The 22,153-nt window shown below is 47.2% G+C and overlaps 1 protein-coding gene across 13 annotated transcripts in view; it reads left to right on the top strand.

Moving 5' to 3' along the window:
- arb2a (ARB2 cotranscriptional regulator A) overlaps positions 1 to 22,153 on the top strand; it is a 1,003,719-nt gene that overhangs the window by 33,280 nt on the left and 948,286 nt on the right. For all 13 annotated transcript variants that reach the window (XM_072516284.1, XM_072516280.1, XM_072516278.1 and 10 more), the window contains one exon: positions 17,547 to 17,648. In XM_072516284.1, the coding sequence (XP_072372385.1) occupies positions 17,547 to 17,648 (102 nt within the window). The remainder of the gene's footprint in view (positions 1 to 17,546; positions 17,649 to 22,153) is intronic.

Here is a 22,153-nt window from a genome sequence, read left to right as displayed (position 1 = left end):
TCCCAGGAGAGAAGGAGTTCTCCTTCTCCCAGATGCATAACGTATACACCCGGATTGACTTTTTTGTAGTGGGCAAATCAGTGCCTCCAAGGATAGTAAGAGCGAAATACTCTGCGATTGTGATCTCCAATCATGCTCTACATAATATGGATGTGAGGTTGGAGACGGGCTATGCCCAACGCCTCCCATGGAGGTTGAACACGGCCCTCCTGGCCGGTAAGGCTTGTTGTGAGAAAATATCACAGGCCATAGCCGAGTATATTACTGATAGCCAGAATGGGGAGGTCTCTTCCTCCACGCTCTAGGAGGTGCTGAAAGTTGTGATCAGGGGTGAAATTATTGCTCACAAATGACAAAGAGATAGGGAAGAGAGGGTGGCTAGGCAACAGCTAGTCGACTCCATACTGGAGGTAAAACGGCGATACTCCGAGGCCCTCACCTTAGAGCCCCTGGCTACAAGAAGCTACAAATGGACTTTGACCTGCTCTCCACAAGGAAAGCAGTGCACCTATCTCTACATATTTTTGTAGCCTCCTTATGTCCTCTTCAGAATTTACTTTCCTACCTAATTTGTGTCAGCAAATTTGGCGCCATCCCTTCTATCCCTTCATTGAAGTCGTGTGTATGTACCACTGATCCCTATGGCACACCACTCGCCATCCTGAAGAAGATTCATTTATGCATACTCTCTGCTTCCTGTTAGCCAGCCAATCTTCTATCCATATCAATATATTACCCCTTATAACATAAGCTTTTATTTTCCGCAGTGACCTTTGATGTGACACTTTATCAAATGCATTCTGGAAATCTATGTACAGTGTATCCACCAGTTCCACTCTAGCCACAGCACAGATTACTTCCTCAAAGAACTCCAATAATTTGGTTAGGCATGATTTCCCATTTACAAGGTCATGTTGAGTCTACCTAGTTCGCTTGATCTTAATCAAGTTTCCTGCTAAACTATTTAGCTTCTAACAGTTTCCCTACGACTGATGTCAGACTATCAGGCATGTATTTCCCCGCTCTCTGTCTCCCTCCCTTTTTGCTATCTTCCAATCTAATGGGACCTTCTGCGAATCCAAAGAGTTTTGGAAAATTAAAACCATTACATCAACTATCTTATTAGAAACTTAAAGACCCAAGATGAAGTCCATCAGGACCTGGGCTCTTATCAGCCACAGCTCCAACAATTTACTCAGTATATTCCTCGGGATAGAGGATTAGCTGACTGGCAGAAGGCAGAGAGTGGGGATAAAGGGGTCTTTTTGAGGATAGCAGCCGGTAACTAGTGGTGTGCCTCAGGGGTCTGTGCTGGGATCACAACTTTTCACAATATACATTAATGATCTGGAATAAGGAACTGAAGGCACTGTTGCTAAGTTTGCAGATGATACCAAGATCTGTAGAGGGACAGGTAGTATTGAGGAAGCAAGGGGGCTGCAGAAGGATTTGGACAAGCTAGGAGAGTCGGCAATGAAGTGGCAAATGAAATACAATGTGGAAAAGTGTGAGGTTATGCTACTTTGGAAAGAGGAATGTAGGCATAAGACTATTTTCTAAATGGGGAAATGCTTAGGAAATCAGAAGCACAAAGGGATTTGGGAGTTTTTGTTCACTATTCTCTTAAGGTTAATGTGCAGGTTCAGTCGGAAGTTAGGAAGGCAAATGCACGTTGTTATGGCACCGGCGGAAGGGAAGGGAAGGAAACAGAGGTAGTTGTGGCATTGGACGCCGAGAAGGCGTTTGATTGGGCAGAATGGGGGTACCTGATGGCAGTGCTGGAGCGGTTTGGGATTGGACCAAGATTTGTGAACTGGGTAAAGCTATTATATAAGGAGCGGAAGGCGAATGTCCGCACAAACAATATCAGTTCGAGATACTTTTCTCTCCACCGTGGGACGAGACAGGGATGTCCTATGACCCCCTGCTGTTTGCACTTGCGATTGAGCCGTTGGCCATCGCATTGAGAAGCTAGGAGGAATCTGGTAAGGGGTCTAGTTTGAGGGCTATGGTGACGGTGGCTTTGACAATGGCTCTGAGTGGATATTCAGGGAGCCGAGTGGTGCAGTCCACGATGAAGATATGGAATCAGCTGAGGAGGCATTTTAGGATGGAAGCGATGTCTGTGCTAATGCCGCTGTGCTAGAATCATGGGTTTGAGCCGGGGGGGGTTGATAGTGTGTATAGGAGGTGGAGGGAAGTGGGCCTGGTCAAGGTGAGTGATTTGTATTTGGAGGAAGGGTTCGCCAGTCTGGAGGAGCTAAGGGAGAGGGTCGAGCTGCTGAGGGGTTGTGAGTTCAGGTATTTGCAGGTTAGGGACTTTGCGTGAAAGGTCTGGAGGGGGTTCCCTAGGTTGCTGGGATACACCCTGCTGGAGCGACTGCTGTATCCGGATGTGGAAGGGGAGGGAAAAATTGGGGATATATATAAGTGGCTTGGGGAGCAGGGAGGTGAGCGGATGGTGAAGATCAAGGAGAAATGGGAAGCGGAGTTGGGAATGGAAATCAATTGAGAAGTATGGAGTGAGGCATTGCGTAGGGTAAACGGGACCTCCTCTTGTGCAAGGATGAGCCTGATACAGTTTAAGGTGCTGCACAGGGTGCATATGACACGGGCGAGAATGAATGGGTTCTTTCAGGGGGTAGCAGATGAGTGTGAGAGGTGTGGGCGGGGACCAGCGAATCACGAGCACATGTTTTGGGGTTGCGAAAAATTGGGAAGATTCTCGGCTGGAGTGTTCATGGTCTTCGGCAGGATAGTGGAGGAGGAGGTGGACCCAAGCCGGAGCTCGTGGAAAGGAGGAAGGCCGATGTGGCCTTCGCCTCTCTGATTGCATGGCGACAAATTTTGCTGGAGTGGCGGTCGGCATCGCCACCGGGGGTAGCAGCATGGTTGGGTGACCTGTACGACTTGCTGCGGTTAGAGAAGATATGAGTTAAGGGGCTCAGCGGGGGAGTTTGAGAAAAGGTGGGGGATGTTTGTAACCGTATTCGTCGATGGGGAGGGGGGGTATAAAAGGGGAAAAATCTGTATAGCTGATTGTTGGGTAGTCTGTTTCCCGGGGTGTTTACTTGCTGTAACCTGCTTTGATACAAGTTTGTAATAAAATATGTTTCTTTTAAAAAAAAAGGGAAGGCAAATGCAATGTTAGCATTCATGTCAAGAGGGCTAGAATACAAGACCAGGGATGTACTTCTGAGGCTATATAAGGCTCTGGTCAGATTCCATTTGGAGTATTGTGAACAGTTTTGAGCCCCATATCTAAGGAAGGATGTGCTGGCCTTGAAAGGGTTCAGAGGAGGTTCACAAGAATGATCCCTGGAATGAAGAACTTGTCGTATGAGGAATGGCTGAGGACTCTGGGTCCGTACTCCGAGTTTAGAAGGATGAGGGGAGGATCTCATTGAAACTTACAGGATACTGCGAGGCCTGGATAGAGTGGATGTGGAGAGGATGTTTCCACTTGTAGGAACAATTAGGAGGAATTTCTTCAGCCAGGGGGTGGTGAATCTGTGGAACTCTTTGCCGCAGAAGGCTGTGTAGGCCAAATCACTGAGTGGCTTTAAGACAGAGATAGATAGGTTCTTGATTGATAAGGGGATCGGGGGTTATGAGGGGAAGGCAGGAGAATGGGGATGAGAAAAATATCTGCCATGATTGAATGGTGGAGCAGATTAGAGGCCTAATTCTGCTTCTTTGTCTTATGGCCTTATAGTACCACTTCTCTGGTGACCATAATTTTACCGAGTTCCTCTCCTCTTCCTTCTATTTCCTGGGTTATAGTTGCTTCTGGGATATTGCTAGTGAGGATGCAAAATACCTAATCAATTGATCTGCCATCTTTGTTTTCCATTATCAGTTCTCCAGACCTCTTTCTAAAGGACTAATGCTCACTTTGCTACCTCTTCTTAATTGTTTTTCACTAAAAACTCTTATATTCTGTTTTTTATATTTCTGGCTAGCTTTCTCTCCTACTCTGATTTTTCCCAACTTATTAATCTTTTTGTCACCCTTTGCTGCTCCTTATATTTGCCAGAGGACAAGGGCCAGTAGATACATGGGAAGACCACATGGAAGTTCTCCTCTAAGCCATACTATTCTGTCTTTGAACTATATTGTCGTTCATTCACTGTCACTGTCAAAATCCTGGAACACACCTCCCTCACAGCACTGTGCAACTACACCACATGGACGGGGTCTGGCTCTGCTGAATTTCAGAAACTACTACTGGGCGGCGACCATAGCAATGGTTAGGAAGTGAATAGTGGGGGATTGGTCGGTATGGCAGTGGGTGGAGGCGGCCTCCTGTAGGGGCACAAGTTTAGGGGCACTGTTAACGCCGTTCTCGCCGGCTCGGTACGCTACAAGCCCTATGGTAGTGGCGGCCTTGAGGGTGTCGGGACAGTGGCGGAAGCACATGGGAGTTGGTATGGACACTTATTTGTGGCAACCACCGATTGGGGGTTTTGGAGGTGGCGACGTGCGGGGATCTGTTTATTGACCGCAGCTTTCTGTACCGGGGGGGGAATGGGTTCCGCTACCTGCAGGCGAGGGACTGTGCAGGTGAGGGATTTTGCACGGAGGCAGGTTTCGACCTTTCCGCACCTACCGCCCCAGGCAATACAGGACAAGGGAGTGTTGAAAACGCGAATGCGGGAGGGGAAGGTCTCAGAAATTTATAAAGAACTCATGGAATGGAAGGGAACCCCGATAGGGGAGGTAAAGGGAAAATGGGAGGAAGAGTTGGGCAAGGAATTAGAGGCGGGATTGTGGGAGGATGCCCTGAGTAGGGTTAATGCGTCCTTGTCGTGTGCCAGGCTTAGCCTGATACAATTCAAGGTGGTCCACAGGGCGCATATGATTTTGGCCTGTATGAGCAGGCTCTTTGAAGGCGTGGAGGTTAGGTGTGAGCGGTGTGCAGGAGGGCCTGCAAATCATGTCCATATGTTTTGGGCATGTCCGAAACTTAGGAGATTCTGGCAAGGATTTGCCAATGTCATGTCTACGGTATTGAAGAAACGGGTGTTTCTGAGTCCAAAGGTGGTAAATTTTGGTGTGTCAGAAGACCCGGGAGTCCAGGGGGCGAGAGAGGCTGATGTGCTGACCTTTGCCTCCCTGATAGCCCGGAGACGGATCTTATTGGCATGGAGGGACTCGGAACCCCCAAAATCGGGGGTATGGGTTAGTGACATGGCCGGATTTCTCGGGCTTGAAAAGATCAAGTTCGCCCTGAGAGGATTGATGGTAGGGTTCGCCGGGAGGTGACAGCCATTTATTGACTTGTTTGGGGAAAATTAAGTTGTCAGCTGATATGGGGGGGGGGGGAGTTAAGGGAAAGAGGGAGGCAGGGTGGGGGGCGGGTTAAGGGAAAGAGGGAGGCAGGGTGGGTTGGTTGGGGTGAGAAAGAGGGGCCGGGGGAACTGTGTGTAGGCCACGTTGGCTGCGTTTGGTTGTTGGTTGGGTGGGCGTTATCTGTTCTGTTTTTTTCCTCTTGAAAATTGTTGTAAAAAATTATATATACCTTTAATAAAATAATTTTCACAAAAAAACTACACCACATGGACCTCAACAGTTCAAGAAGACAACTCACCAGCACCTTATCAAGGGCACTAAATACTGGTCTCTCCAGCGATGCCCACATCCTGTGAAATAATATTTAAAAAATACACCATCAGCACAGCCATCCTAGTCATTGTTTCAGGTGAATATCTTGCACCTTCCTCCCATAAAACAACCTAACCCACCCTCCCCCCACCGTTAATATTTAACAACCAAGCCACTGAGGCTTGTCAGCAGAATTCAGAATAGGTTACATACTCCCTTCATCCGTTTAAAAAAAAAAAAAAATTAAAAATAAATATTCTCCTCATTTTCCACATTTTACCTTTCATCCATATTAAAGACACAGTTCTCATTTTGTAAAATCTTGCATTTACAACAAATGATATATCACCCTGAATCTCCCGATTATTTTAGATGAACATCCTGGATTTGCACATGAATATCCCATTTCAGACTTGGGGTTAGACGTTAAGGCTCATAATTCCGTTTTAACAATGTGTTAATTGTTAATGCACTGCCAATCAACCCGTCTGTCCCAGAAAGGAAACAATTTAAACTGTTGAGTCTCAATCCAGAGATTCAAAATTTGAAACTTAAAAGGGAAGTGCGAGGGAAAAAAAAATTATTTTCCTTTTTATTGTTTTTCTCTCAATCCATTTTTTTCTTTGCTATTCTTTATTTCATTTCCTGTACCCTATTGACTCATTCACCCTCCTCATCCATTATTCCATTAAGGAAATATACTGCTCTTTGGAGGTACCAGTTGTCCGTGCCATTATTAGCAAGTTACAGTGCAAATTATATTCAGGCTGAGGTTGCAGGAAAAGCTTTTTTAAAAAAATGTTTTCATTTGAGGCATTTTCAATGATATACAGAAAAAGAGAAAAACATCACTTGATGCGGCGCAGGCTTGAAGTGCCGAAGGGCTTGTTCCTGTACTGTATTCTTTGTTCTTAAACATCCTTCGGGGCAGCACGGTAGCACAGTGGTTAGCACTATGTCTTCACAGCACCTGGGTCCCAGGTTCGATTCCCGCTTTGGTCACTGTCGGTGCGGAGTCTGCATGTTCTCCCCATGTGCAGGTAAAGGTGGATTGGCCATGCTAAATTGACCTTGGGTTAGATGGCGTTGATGGGTTACGGGGATAGGGTGGAGGTGTGGGCTTAAGTAGGGTGCTCTTTCCAAGAGCCAGTTCAGACTCGATGGGCCGAATGGCCTCCTTCTGCACTGTAAATTCTATGAAATCACCTTCCAGATACTAAGGCCCTCCATCTCAGCCAGTAGCCTCTGCCCTGGTTTCTAACGAGAGTAACAAAAAGAACCCCCCACCGTTGATGTTTTATCACTCTGTAAAGAAGTTGATGAATAGCCTCCACCTCAAGAAGAACCCCTCATCTGCGCCTCAAATAGGAAACTTTCTCTTCTCCAGATGCAGATATACCACCAAGTCACTCACCCACATTGTTGCTTCAGGTGACTCCGGGTCCCTCCACCCTAACAGTATCTGCCTCCGTCCGGGCTATCAGAGAGGCAAAGGCCTCTTCCCCCCACCTGAACTCCCCACTAAAACTACAAATATTGCCACCCATGGGCTCAGAGCCACCTTTGACATAGTTCCTGCAAAGGCCTCCCAAAACACCTCCAACTTCGAGCATGCCCAAAACATATGGACATGATTCGCTGGACTCACCCCGCAGTGCCAAAAACCCTTCCAAAAGCTCCCCCATACATGTTTGAGATCCTACCCTCCCCTATATTGTCCTTGGACAAAATCTTTTCTTACAGAGCTGGGGGTGGTAATTTTGGGAATGTAGCCAACACCTTCCTAACAAAGTGCCTGACTGACATTTGCCCCCCCACCCCCAATCACAAACGGGTCCCTAAAGCACTCTATTTCCACACCCTCAACGTGGAATCCAGGCCTGGCGGCGTAAAACTGTGGTTGCACAGAACATGTCCACATTAACTCTTACCAACTTTTTCAGATGCACCACAGAAAGCATCGTATCTGGCTGCATCACAGCCTAGAACGGCAACTGCTCGGCCAAAGACTGCAAGAAACTTCAGAGAGTCGTGCACACAGCCCAGTCCATCACACGGACCTGCCTCCCATCCATTGACTCCATCTACACCTCCCGCTGCCTGGGGAAAGCGGGCAGCATAATCAAAGACCCCTCCCACTCGGCTTACTTCATTCTTCCAACTTCTTCCATCGGGCAGGAGATACAAAAGTCTGAGAACACACATGAACAGAGTCAGAAAACCCTTCTTCCTTGCTGTTACCAGATTACTAAACGCCCCTCTTATGGACTGACCTCAATGACACCCCTGTATGCTTCACCCGATGCCGGTGTTATGTAGTTACATTGTGTACCTTGTGTTGTCCTATTATGTATTTTCTTTTATTTCCTTTTCTTGTCATGTACTTAATGATTTTTGAGCTGCTCCCAGAAAAATAATTTTCACTGTACCTTGATATATGTGACAATAAACAAAATCCAATCCAATCCAACTGTGGTTGCCACAGTTACATACTTTCCATCTTAACTGCTGCCAGCATCGATTCAATACCCTTAACACTGATACCACTACTGAGCTTGTGGAGTACTTGGCCAGTGAGAATGGAAGACGTGCCAGTAGCAGTGCCCTCAAATGTGTCCCTTTATATGAGGCTTCCTCCATCTGACCCCATACCAACCTCTTCCCCCACGACCCACCTCCTGACCTTCTTCATGTTGGCCGCCCAGTAATAATCATAGAATCACTCGAAGGAGGCCATTTGGCCTCTGGACAAACAGTACCTAGGCCCGCACCCCAACCCTATCCCCATAACCCCACCTAACCTTTGGCTATGCTAAGTTGCCCCTTAATATCCAAATCTACCTAGCCTGCACATCTTTGGATTGTGGGAGGAAACTGGAGCACCAGGAGGAAACCCACGCAGACATGGGGAGGCAGTTACCCAAGGCTGGAATTGAACCCAGGTCCCTGGTTCTGTGAGGCAGCGGTGCTAACCACTGTGCCACCCTGGCACCATAATTCAGCAGGCTCAGCAGCGCCAGCCCTTCCCCCTCCCCTTTGTCTGTCTTTCTCCAAAAACACCCTCCTAATCTGGGATACCATACCTTCAAAGATAAACTCTGAAATCATCCTATTGACCCCACCAATAAACGATTTGGGCACAAAAATGAGGAGATTTTGGAAGACCACCAGAAAATTTCTCATGTTAACTGTCTGGACTCTTCCAGTCAATGGCAGCGGCTAAACATCCCACCTCTTAAAATCCTCTTTTAGTCCCTCCATTCAGATTCTCCAGATTTAGCTTGTGCAACTCGGCCCAACTATTCGCTACATATATCCCGAAGTATCAGAAACTTGCCCCGACCAGTCAAAATGGCAACTTCTCCAAGCTCTTCCCCTGCACCCACGCGCTGCCCTGGAATACTTCGCTCTTGCCCATGTTGAGCTTATACCCCGAAAACGAGCCAAACTCCACCAATATCCCTATGATGCTATGAAAGCTTTCCACCGTGTTTGTAATATGCAACAAAAGGTCATCTGCATTCAGGGAGACCCGATGCGCAATTACCCCCACCCCTCACAATACCCCTCCACCCCCTCGGAGATGCAGAAGTGCCATTACCAGAGGCTCGTTGGCCACAGCGAAAAGCATCGGAGACAGCGGACATCCCTGACCCATTCTCCGGTGCAGACCAAAATACCCTGAGCTAGCATTGTTCGTACGAACACTCACCGTCCTAATATAGCAACCTAACCCAATCTAAGAACCCCCGCCCAAACCCAAACCATCCCAACACCTCAAACAAATACACTCACTCAACCCGGTCAAGTGCTTTCTCCACATCCATAAGCACTTCCATTTCCTGGACCCCCAGGGGCATCATGATCACATTCAACAGCCTTCTAATGTTCGCCGACAGCTGCCGTCCTTTCATGTACCCCTCGAGTTTGTTCCTCGCCTATCATCTCTGGTACACTGTCATCTATAAGTTTTGCAAGCGCCTTCGCCAACAGCTTCGCATCCACGTTTAACAGTGATATCGGGGCTAATGATCCACGTTCCTCTAGGTCCTTATCCTTTTTTTAAATAAGCGAAATTGAAGCCTGAAATAATGTGGGTGGACGCTCCTCCAACTCATTATACATTTCCAACTAATAGGAGTCCCAATTCCGTGCCAAACATTTTATAAAGCTCTGCCAGAAACTTGTCCGGACGTGGGGCCTTCCTGGACTGCCTTGCAACCACGCACCCCAGTTCTTTCTCCCAAACCCCCACCACCAGCTGGACCGGGGTGCCCAATGCCTCCACCTTTCTCCTCTTCGACCACTAGGAAATCCAGTCCATTCAATGCCGCTTCACGCCTTCATTTCCCACCGGAGGCTGCGAGCTGTACGGCCTGCGGTAAAAGGCCTCAAATGCCCCATTTATCTCCCCCGACTCAGAGACCAGCATCTCTGGAGATTGAATCTTCAGGCAAGACAGATGAGAGGGTAAAAGAGGAGGAGGCATTGCATTATTAGTTCCAAGGTGGCAGTTACTGCAATAAGGAGAAATTATGTCTTGGAAGGGAGCATCAAATGAAGCTTTGTGGGTAGAGCTCCGGAGTCAAAAAGGGACAGCCAGATTGCTAGGTGTTTATTATAGACCCCCAGATAGCCGGCGGGACATTGAGGAGCAAATATGTCCTCAATTCGTGGAGGGGTGTGAAAATGATAAGAGGGTAATAATTATTAAAACATTTTTTTTTTAAAAGAGTACCCAATTCATTTTTTTCCAATTAAGGGGCAATTTAGCGTGTTCAATCCATCTACCTTACACATCTTTGGGTTGTGGGGGCGAATCCCATGCAAACACGGGGAGAATGTGCAAACTCCACACGGGCAGTGACCCAGAGCCGAGATCGAACCTGGGACCTCGGCGACGTGAGACTGCAGTGCTACCATTGCGCCACCGTGCTGCCCTGTAAGAGGGTAATTATATTGGGTGATTTCAACTTTCCCAAAATTAATTGGGATTGCCATCATGTTAAGGGCTTGGATGGAGTAGAGTTCTTAAAATGTGGAGAGGAGAACCTTTGAGCTCAATATGTAGAGGATCCCACAAGGGTTGGTGCAGTGCTGGACGTAATTCTGGGGAATAAAACTGGACAGGTGGTTGATGTGTTGGTGGAGGAGCATTTTAGTGATAGCAACCACAACATTTTTCGATTTAAATTTGTTATAGGCAAAGAAATAGTCAAGTTGCAAGAAAATGATTTTGGATTGGGGGGAAGAATAGATTTTAACAAAATAAGGCAGAACCTGGCCAAGGTAAACTGGAAAGAGTTACTTGTGGGGAACAACAGAAGAGCAGTGGGGGCATTCAAAGATGAAATGGGGGTGCGGGAGTTGGTACAGGCCCAATTTAGAACATAGAACATTACAGTGCAGTACAGGCCCTTTGGCCCTCGATGTTGCACAGACCTGTGAAACCACTCTAAAGCCCATCTACACTAATCCCTTATCGTCCATATGTCTATCCAATGACCATTTGAATGCCCTTAGTGTTGGCGACTCCACTACTGTTGCAGGCAGGGCATTCCACTCCCTTACTACTCTCTGAGTAAAGAACCTACCTCTGACATCTGTCCTATATCTATCTCCCCTCAATTTAAAGCTGTGTCCCCTCGTGCTAGACATCACCATCCGAGGAAGAAGGCTCTCACTGTCCACCCTATCCAATCATCTGATCATCTTGTATGCCTCAATTAAGTCACCTCTTAACCTTCTCTCTAACGAAAACAGCCTCAAGTCCCCCTCAGTCTTCCCTCATAAGATCTTCCCTCCATACCAGGCAACATTCTGGTAAATCTCCTCTGCACACTTTCCATTGCTTCCACATCCTTCCTATAATGCGGCGACCAGAATTACACGCAATACTCCAAATGCGGCCGCACCAGAGTTTTATATGGCTGCACCATGACCTCATGGCTCCGAAACTCAATCCCTCTACCAATAAAAGCTAACACACCGTACGCCGCCTTAACAACCCTCTCAACCTGGGTGGCAACTTTCAGGGATCTATGTACATGGACACTGAGATCTCACTGCTCATCCACACTACCAAGAATCTTATCATTAGCCCAGTACTCTGTTGTCTTCCTGTTATTCCTTCCAAAATGAATCACCTCACACTTTTCTGCATTAAACTCCATTTGCCACCTCTCAGCCCAGCGCTGCAGCTTATCTATGTCCCTCTGTAACTTGTAACATCCTTCCGCACTGTCCACAACTCCACTGACTTTAGTGTCATCTGCAAATTTACTCACCCATCCTCCTATGCCCTCCTCCAGGTAATTTATAAAAATGACAAACAGCAGTGGCCCCAAAACTGATCCTTGTGGTACACCACTAGTAACTGGACTCCAGTCTGAACATTTCCCATCAACCACCACCCTTTATCTTCTTAATAGAAAGCAAAGAGTGGGGATTAATGGGTGTTTCTCTGGTTGGCAATCAGTAGCTAGTGGTGTCCCTCAGGGATCAGTGTTGGGCCCACAACTGTTCACAATTTACATAGATGATTTGGAGTTGGGGACTAAGGGCAATGTGTCCAAGTTTGCAGACGACACTAAGATAAGTGGTAAAGCAAAAAGTGCAGAGGATACTGGAAGTCTGCAGAGGGATTTGGATAGGCTAAGTGAATGGGCTAGCGTCTGGCAGATGGAATACAATGTTGACAAATGTGAGGTTATCCATTTTGGTAGGAATAACAGCAAAAGGGATTATTATTTAAATGATAAAATATTAAAACATGCTGCTGTGCAGAGAGACCTGGGTGTGCTAGTTCATGAGTCGTAAAAATGTGGTTTTCAGGTGCAACAGGTGATTAAGAAGGCAAATGGAATTTTGTCCTTCATTGCTAGAGGGATGGAGTTTAAGACTAGGGAGGTTCTGCTGCAATTGTATAAGGTGTTAGTGAGGCCACACCTGGAGTATTGTGTTCAGTTTTGGTCTCCTTACTTGAGAAAGGACGTACTGGCACTGGAGGGTGTGCAGAGGAGATTCACTAGGTTAATCCCAGAGCTGAAGGGGTTGGATTACGAGGAGAGGTTGAGTAGACTGGGACTGTACTCGTTGGAATTTAGAAGGATGAGGGGGGATCTTATAGAAACATATAAGATTTATGAAGGGAATAGATAGGATAGATGCGGGCAAGTTGTTTCCACTGGTGGGTGAAAGCAGAACTAGGGGGCATAGCCTCAAAATAAGGGGAAGTAGATTTAGGACGGAGTGTAGGAGGAACTTCTTCACCCAAAGGGTTGTGAATCTATGGAATTCCTTGCTCAGTGAAGCAGTAGAGGCTCCTTCATTAAATGTTTTTAAGATAAAGATAGATAGTTTTTTGAAGAATAAAGAGATTAAGGGTTATGGTGTTCGGGCTGGAAAGTGGAGCTGAGTCCACAAAAGATCAGCCATGATCTCATTGAATGGTGGAGCAGGCTCGAGGGGCCAGATGGCCTACTCCTGCTCCTAGTTCTTATGTTCTTCCAGCTAGCCAATTTCTGATCCAAACTGCTAAATCACCCTGAATCCCATGCCTCCGTATTTTCTGGAATAGCCTACCGTGGGGAACCTTATCAAATGCTTTACTGAAATCCATGTACACCACATCAACTGCTTTACCCTCATCCACCTGTTTGGTCACCTTCTCAAAGAACTCAATAAGGTTTGTGAGGTACGACCTACCCTTCACAAAACCGTGTTGACTATCTCTAATCAAAGTATTCCTTTCCAGATGATTATACATCCTATCTTTTATAAACCTTTCCAAGACCTTGCCCACAACAGAAGTAAGGCTCACTGGTCTACCCCCTTCTTGAACAAGGGGACAACATTTGCTATCCTCCAGTCTTCTGGCACTATTCCCGTAGACAAAGTTGACTTAAAGATCAAAGCCAAAGGCTCAGCAATCTCCTCCCTCGCTTCCCAAAGAATCCTAGGATAAATCCCATCCGGCCCAGTGGACTTATTTATTTTCACACTTTCCAGAATTGCTAACACCTCCTCCTTATGAACCTCAAGCCCTTCTAGTTTAGTAGCCTGAATCTCAGTATTCTCCTTGACAACATTGTCTTTTTCCTGTGTGAATACTGACGAAAAAGATTCATTTAGCACCTTTCCTATCTCCTCGGACTCCACGCACAACTTCCCACTACTGTCCTTGACTAGCCCTACTCTTACCCTCGTCATTCTTTTATTCCTGACATAGCTACAGAAAGCTTTAGGGTTATCCTTGATCCTACCTGCCAAAGACTTCTCATGTCTCCTCCTGGCTCTTCTTAGCTCTCTCTTTAGGTCCTTCCTAGCTAACTTGTAACTCTCGAGCGCCCTAACTGAACCTTCATGTCTCATCTTTACATAAGCCTCCTTCTTCCCCTTGACAACTGTTTTGACTGCTTTAGTAAACCACGGTTCCCTCGCTCGACCACTTCCTCCTTCCCTGACAGGTACATACTTATCAAGGACGTGCAGTAACTGTTCCTTGAACAAGCTCCACATTTCCATTGTGCCCATCCCCTGCAGTTTTCCTCTCCATCCGATGCATCCTAAGTCTTGCCTCATTGCATCATAATTGCCTTTCCCCCAGATATAACACTTGCCCTGCGGTATATACCTCTAGGATAATAGGAAGGTGTAACAAATCTAGAGAACCAAGATGACCAGAGACATTCAGGATAGGTTGAGAAGGAAAAGAGGCTTTTGGCAAGTTTAAGAGGAGCAAGTCTGCAGAGGCATTAGTGGAGTACAGAAAGTGCAGGATGGAGCTTTTTTAGGAGAGCAAATAGGACATGAGAAAGCTCTTGCTGGTAAATGCAGGGAAAATCCCAACATATTTCATAGCATTTACAGTGCAGAAGGAGGCCATTCAGCCCATCGAGTCTGCACCGGCTCTTGGAAAGAGCACCCTACCCAAGGTCAACACTTCCACCCTATCCCCATAACCCAGTAACCCCACCCAACACTATGGGCAATTTTGGACACTAAGGGCAATTTATCATGGTCAATCCACCTAACCTGCACATCTTTGGACTGTGGGAGGAAACTGGAGCACCCGGAGGAAACCCACGCACACATGGGGAGGATGTGCAGACTCCGCACAGGCAGTGACCCAGCGGGGAATCGAACCTGTGCCCCTGGAGCTGTGAAGCAATTGTGCTATCCACAATGCTACCGTGCTGCCCTATTCTATAAGCATATCAATGGGAAGAGGATGACCAGGGAAAGAGTAGGGCCCATTAAGGATCAAAGGGGAAATCTGTGGGTGGAGCCAGAGGACATTGGTAGGGTGTTGAACGAATATTTTGCATCTGTCTTCACCCAAGGGAATGAGGAGGTAGTTATGGAACTCGGAGAGTGAAATTGTGAAGTTCTTGAGCAAATTAAATGACTATTGGCGTGCTTAAAAGTGTACACATTTCCAGATCCGGATGAATTTGTGTCCCAGACTGCTTGGGAGGTGAAGGAGGAGATTGCAGGGGCTCTGACCCAGATATCCACGGGTCAACCCCTCCCATTCGCTCCATAAACCCTAGCAATTCCTTTGTCAGCTTCAGGGGCCTGGGGCATGACTGGTCTACATGCGGATCCAGAACCATATTGAAATACCTGCACCCCTCCACCATTCTACCCCTCGCTCCTTTTCCGTTACCTAGCCTACCTGCTGGCAGGGTGACCCCCCACCCAAGGCAGCAGCTTCTTTCCCTCCCCCAAAGCATCCTGCCTCCCTCTCTGCCCATTCAACCTCCGTGCCCCCCCCAAACTCCTCCCACCCCTCCCCAGTGCTGTCCTCCAAAGACCCCACATTTTATTATACACCCAACATGGCTCCCAAGGCTGGGAGGGTAAGAAGTTACAACATTTCTGCGCAGATAACTAACTAACCTAGTAGGCAATATAAACAAAGCCAAACATAATAACCCGGCACAAACGTAAACAGTTCCCCTCCCTGAGTAGAGCATCTGTAGTCTGTTTCACAGGTGAATCCACCCAAGTTCCATTATTCTCAAAAGTCCCCCAGTCCATAGTCTCTTAGGAACTTACTCACCTCCGGTGTATCAAAGTAGTGTTCCTGTCCTTCATATGTGACCCACGAACGAGCAGGGTGCAGCACCCCGAACCTCACTCTACAGGGCCGCTTTTAACATATTGAACGCGGCCCACCGCTTGTCCAGCTCCGCTCCCAGGTCCTGATAGATGTGAACCGCATGTCCTTCCCAGGTGCACTCTTTCGTCTCTTTTGCCCAACGTAGGATCTTCTTATCCAGGTATCGATGTAGCTGCACAGCACAATGATCAACATCGGCAGTTGGATCCCTTCAGGCAGCCCCACAATACGGACATTCTGCCTCCTCGAACGATTCTTCAGGTAGTCCACCTCCCTCAACTTTTTCTGGCTCTCGGCCGTCAACATTTCTGCCTCCAATGAGTCCAAATGATCCTCGTGGTCGGCCAACGACTCCTCCAATTTCTGGAGCTACACATCCTGTGCGTCCAGAGTCTGTTCCACTTGCTCTAGGGCAGTCCAGATCGGCTCTGCCCCCTTTGCCAAGTCGTCTGGGCTGCCTTTCTCTTGCTGGAATTCAGCTGTCAAAAACTCCACTTGTTGCTCTGTTGACCATTGTGTGGGCAACAACGCCACAGAGCTCTCTGCCATTATTTCTCCTGCCGCACCTCGAGAGTCTTCCTGGTCTGACTGTTGCCCATTGTTTGTTGCACTCCTCGTTTGATAGGCCTTGGACATTCTCCTACGAAAGGAGAATCGCTAATTCTCAATGTCATAACGTTCAAGGCTATGGGCCAAGTGCTGGCAAATGGGATTAGGTAGGCAGGTCAGGTGTTTTTCATGCATCGTGCGGACTTGATGGGCCGAAGGGCCTCTTGTGCGCTGTAATATTCTGACTTCCTACTTTTTCCACCTGCGTAACACCCCACAAAACAGGTGGAAAGGACTAAAGAATCCAACTTTGGGCAGGAACCACCTAATGGGCGACCACTCACTACATGGCCGCCATCGGAAGTCTGAAGGAAAAGCTTTATTGACGCATGCTGCAAGATGCCCCACTGAAGCAAGATATGGCCCACTATATACTTTTTCCTTGGTCTATTTGTATTTAAAACTCCTTGAGCTAGATTCGCCGGTCGCCGACGCCGAAATCGCGTTTGGTGACTGGCCAGAGAATCCGAGTTTCCGTCCAAATCGGGGGCGGCGCCGCTTTTGCGATGCTCCATCCCCTCCAAAGCGGCGTACTCTAGGAGTATGCCGTGCCACGTATCGATGGCCTGAGGCCGTTACCTGAGGCCCAACCCCCGATGCTCCGTCCCCGACCAGCCGAGTTCCTGACAGCGTGGGATACATGTGGCCTCACCCGTTGGGAACTTGGCGTGGTGGCTGCGGACTCAGTCCTGCGCCGTCACAGTCGGGGTAGGGTCGATCTGCAGGCAGTGGGGGGACATTATTCGGGGCTTGGGACACTGTGGGGAAGGGGGGTTGGTCCGGGGGCGCGCGAGCCGGCTGAAGGGGGGGGGGGGGGGGGGGAGAACTATTTTGCGGGCTGGGTCCGCGAGTGGCCAGCGCCATGTTGCACGGCGTGGCGTCTGCAGGCCACCGCCATGCGCATGCGCGGCCACAGACCCGGCAATCCTCCGGGGTGTATTGGCAGCTAGAGCCGGGTGCTCTACGCTGCCTTGATACTAGCCCCCAGCAAAGCGGAGGATCGGTGGCCATTTTGCGCCATTCTTCCTGCCGTAAAATGGTGCCGTTCCCACGCCGGCAATTGGGGAATCCAGCCTCTTATTCTTAGGATAACCAGTTGTCCCAATTTCCATAAAAACATTGGGAAGTATGCTCACACATTTGCATTCGTATCGAATGTAAAATATTGTGAATGTCTTTAGTTTATTTTATTGTCTTTTTTTTTCAGATTTACTATCCAGAATAGACTTAGAGGAGCTTATGAAGAAAGATGAACCTCCTCTTAAGTTTCCTCAAACACTTGATGAATTTGAATATTCTTTTAATGAAAGTAAGTCCGAAATTATGTCTCTTGATAAAAATGTTATGTCATTTAAACTGTATCTGTTGTTTTCTATTTTCTAAATATTTGTTAAAAATTGGCCTTATTGGCATCAACTAAAAAAAAGCAGAAAGGGAAAGCCAGTAATTTCTTTGCAGACATTTGGTAACATGGTTCTGGAATCAAAGGTTAGGAGATTATCAAAATGATTGGTAAAATACCTTGCTGCTGTATATTTCGTTTATGTCCCTGCAGATGGATGAAATGTGAAGTTACCAATCATAGTTTTGAAGAATCGGGGCTTTTCACGAATAGTGATTGAGGGAACGGCCACGTAATTTAACATTATGAAAGATATTCAAGGATAAGTCGTGAAAGATTGATTTGAGACAAATTGCGAAATGAGAAGTCACGGGGCTCGGGATTATCCATATAAGGGGGACATTTAGATGCGTTCAGAGGGTTGTTGGAAAATGGTCATTGAGGCAAAGATTTTAAGCTATTATTTTAAAAAGGAATTTGATCAAAAAAAAGAAGAAAAGGATATAACATGAGGAAATGGGCAGAGAATAGGATTTGAGCATAGCCCTAGTTCTGCAGTTAGTACTGTAAAATAAGCTAAATTGTGATGTCTTGTATAGTGTCCTGTATTTTTTTTTTGATATTTGCTATAAATCTTGTTTTTAAGTTAAATGAATGAAGATGGGCTACTTTGGTCATATTTTATGTATTTCAGGAGCATAGAACTCTTTGTGGCTCCTCTCTAGATTAGGCATACATATTAAAGGACAAACGAAACCATGGATTGCCAAAATTGATTTTTTTAAATAGTTTGTCCAAGTCTTTAGAATCCCTTACTCTGCTGCAACAAAGACTGTTTCACCAAAGTGGGTATAGTAACCGGTCCCATTCGTAAATTGGAATTTATTTCCCCAAAGTTTTCAGTTGTCATCAATTGTGGCTTGAAACATTTCTGGACTTTTGACGCATGCTGCAAGATGCCCCACTGAAGCAAGATATGGCCCACTATATACTTTTTCCTTGGTCTATTTGTATTTAAAACTCCTTGAGCTGGATTCTCCGGTCACCGAAACATCAAGGATGAATGAACATTGTAAAAAATAAACTAGCCTTGCTGTCCATTGCCTGACATGATTGTTCCCCATTTGTTGCAAAAATTGTTACTGCAGGATCATCCTAGTCAGCAGGAATGACTGCTTCGCAAACTGATATATCTAACCTCTTTCCACCACACTTTCCACCATGACCTCAGGCACTCATGTGGTGATGTGCATCATGATCTGCCTCTTTCCAGTGGAGACAGTCAGTGAGTAGAGACACAGGGTTGATTCAATATTACTCCCACCTCGTGGATTGCAGCAACTGGTTAGTCAGTCCGGGTAGCTATAGTAGGATTAGCAGTAGTGTTGAACCAGAGTAATAGAAGTGTAAATAGTTTAATAAATGTGTTGAAGCCCTTAGTGTTGGGTGGGGTTACTGGGTTATGGTGATAGGGTGGCGGTGTTGACCTTGGCTAGGGTGCTCTTTCCAAGAGCCAGTGCAGACTCGATGGGCCGAATGGCCTCCTTCTGCACTGTAAATTCTATGATTCTATGATAATCTCTACATCTGAACCTTCCTTTGTCAAGTGCACACAAGGAAGCCGCTTATGTTACACCTGGAACATAACAAATCATGGTACCAGGCGTGAACTGTTTCAATCCATATAGCCATACCTCAGCGTACAGTGACAACCAGCAACAATACCCAGGCAAGATGTTCGAGACCGGGTTCCGCGGTGGCTCCAGCGCCACGGCGATCTCCGCGAAAACTGGCGGGTATTCCGGCAAATGTTTGAAATATTCCTGGTAGCAGCCGACCTACAAGACGTGGCTGATGCTGAAAAAACAGAGCTTCTGCTCACCATCGCCGGTGCCATAGCAGAAGAAATCTTTAAAAAATTCAAGTTCTCCAAAGGGCAAAACAGGAGCGACTTCCAGGCAGTCCAGGACAAATTAGGCAAATATATGAGGAAAACACACTCCAACCAGCAAGAAAAGGTAAGAGAAGCTCCAGTACTCACCACGAGGCAGAGATCCCGGAGCAGAGAACAATTTTGATCGGCGGCCATCTTTCTAAAGGGACTGCACTTGCGCAGTAGCGTGAGAAATGCACAGAACGGGAAGGTACGTTTGCGCATGCGCGAGACGCCGCGCAATAGCGAAAACGGCCCCGATTACAGGAACAGCAATGCGCAAATGTTTCCTACGCATGATGTCACATGCGTCATGACATCAGAGGCCCCGGACCACACCCATTTAAAGGGGAAACGTCCCAAATCAAAGAAAAAATCTTTTAAAGCTGTAAAACAACCTTCCTTCACCTGGAATGACAGCACAATGCCTCAAATTGAACCAGGGAATGAAATTAACCTCCGAAGAACTCTGCAACAAGCAGTTACTTACGCCCAAACTGATGATTCTGACCTTGAATACTTCGAAACCGACCTTTATATTTTCTCGGGACCTCGCGAGCCCAATGCCAGCTCCGACGCAAACAGTGATGATATGGTCGTAGAAGACAACGACTCAGACGAACCTTTCACCTTGGGAGGCTACCCCAGTACCAAATCCGATCCGCAACTAGACGTGTTGCACATTGACGACCCCGACGACGAGTTCTTTGGATTTGAGGATCTTCAGCCCAGCAGATATGACATCCCGACTTGTGAGTGCAGGATTATGCTGCGGCCTGAAACCAAGAGATAGAGAGCGGTACAAGCCCACAGAGAGCGGCCTGCTGCCACACAGAGCATGGTCCACGCACCGCTCAGGGTTCCCGACTCTACGAAAGAAGACATGCAAGACTCCACACCGCAGTCCTTTCACGAACAAGAAGTGACTCCAGTGTCACAAACCTCCACAGCGAGCTCGTGGACAGCCTCCATGATAGAAGCAACGCAAGACTCCGACGCTCAGTCCTTGCAGGAACAAGACCATGAGGGGCTAGCAACCTCCTCTGACCAACTAGCGGCAGACGATGCAAGTCTGCCATGCTCAAGTAAACAGCAAGAAGACTATGACAGTCTATCACGCTCCAGTGCACAGCAGGATGACCATGACGGTCTATCATGCTACAGTGAAGAACAAAACGACGATGACAGCCCAAGCCCAAATGAAGGACAACAGCAAGACAATGACAGTCCATCCACATTGTTTGCACCACCAGATGAAGACTCTGACAATTTACCCAACCCAAGTGAACAACAAGCAGCTGCTGAGGCTCTACCCACAGTATGTGAGACGAGTGACGACAGCATCCCACTTCCCATGCAAGATCTGCAAAGTGACAGACGTCAGCTAGTGTGTATAGAGGCACTCGAAGATCACTGTGGGACCACTGGTGACTCCGGTGACACCATGGTACTTCCACACTCATTCGCTCGAACCTCTCCACAAATCAATGCATTCCTGCATGTTCCGACTCCAGACATGCAGCTTCAAGAAATCTCAGCTGACTCCAGTGAACCTGCTAAGACTCCGGACGGGGAGCATCAACAAACCAACACTGACTCAGTTAAAACAGACCAGACTTCAGATGGGGAGCAACCACACGCCGACTCTGTTTCACGTAAGCCAGACTTTACTCCAGACAGGGAGTACCGCAACCTCAGTGATGGCACGCTCAGGGTGACAGCAGATGCCACAACGACAGGAGATGGATCACTGAACAATTACACTGGGTTAGTAACAACAAGCAATGGCTACAGTCCAAGACGAATACACCAATATTCACCACAGCTATATCCACACATTTGTTCCACACCAGCAGTGCAGCCAATGATAGCTCATGCTGGACAAACCCAGTATTCAGGCATGCAGCAGCCAGCAGTCTATGCAGAATATTCTTAAACAAGCCAGCACTACGGATTGCCCACTAATGGAATCAAGACCGAAGGAGGACTACCGCAAGCGCAATCTGCACTACAGAGTGGATGCCTTAGTTACAGCCCAGGATTTGCTGCACCCCAGCCTGGCCAGACGGCATATTCCTATCAGATGCAAGGTTCTAGTTTCATACCATCACCAGGTATTTATGCGAGCAGCAATTCTGTTTCCAATTCGATAAGCTTCAACGGTTCTCAGCAGGATCACCCTTCCTGCACACCATGTGGCCAGAACCAGTATGTACAGTCCTATCCAACTTCAACATATGGCACATCCATGACCTCGAATGATACTGTTGATGGTACCTCTTCAATGTCAGCTTATCAGCTACAAGATGCCATCCAACATCACCATCACAAACATCAAAAAAATAAAGGGACTCCAAATCAGACAGCGAAGTGATTTGACCACTTCTTGGTTCCTGTGGCACAGGGACATTGATGGCATTCATAACCAAGAGAGACATTTGACCATGATGATTGATGGTTTTTGGACTCACATGAATGATTTGGACTTATTGTTTAATCACTATTCCCATGACTTGTATATACCTTACCTTATCTACCT

Source organism: Scyliorhinus torazame, chromosome 9 (genome assembly GCF_047496885.1).
Source record: "Scyliorhinus torazame isolate Kashiwa2021f chromosome 9, sScyTor2.1, whole genome shotgun sequence".
NCBI classification, from domain to species: Eukaryota; Metazoa; Chordata; class Chondrichthyes; order Carcharhiniformes; family Scyliorhinidae; genus Scyliorhinus; species Scyliorhinus torazame.
The sequence above is the reverse complement of the archived record's forward strand: the minus strand, read 5'-3'. Positions and strand labels throughout refer to the sequence as shown.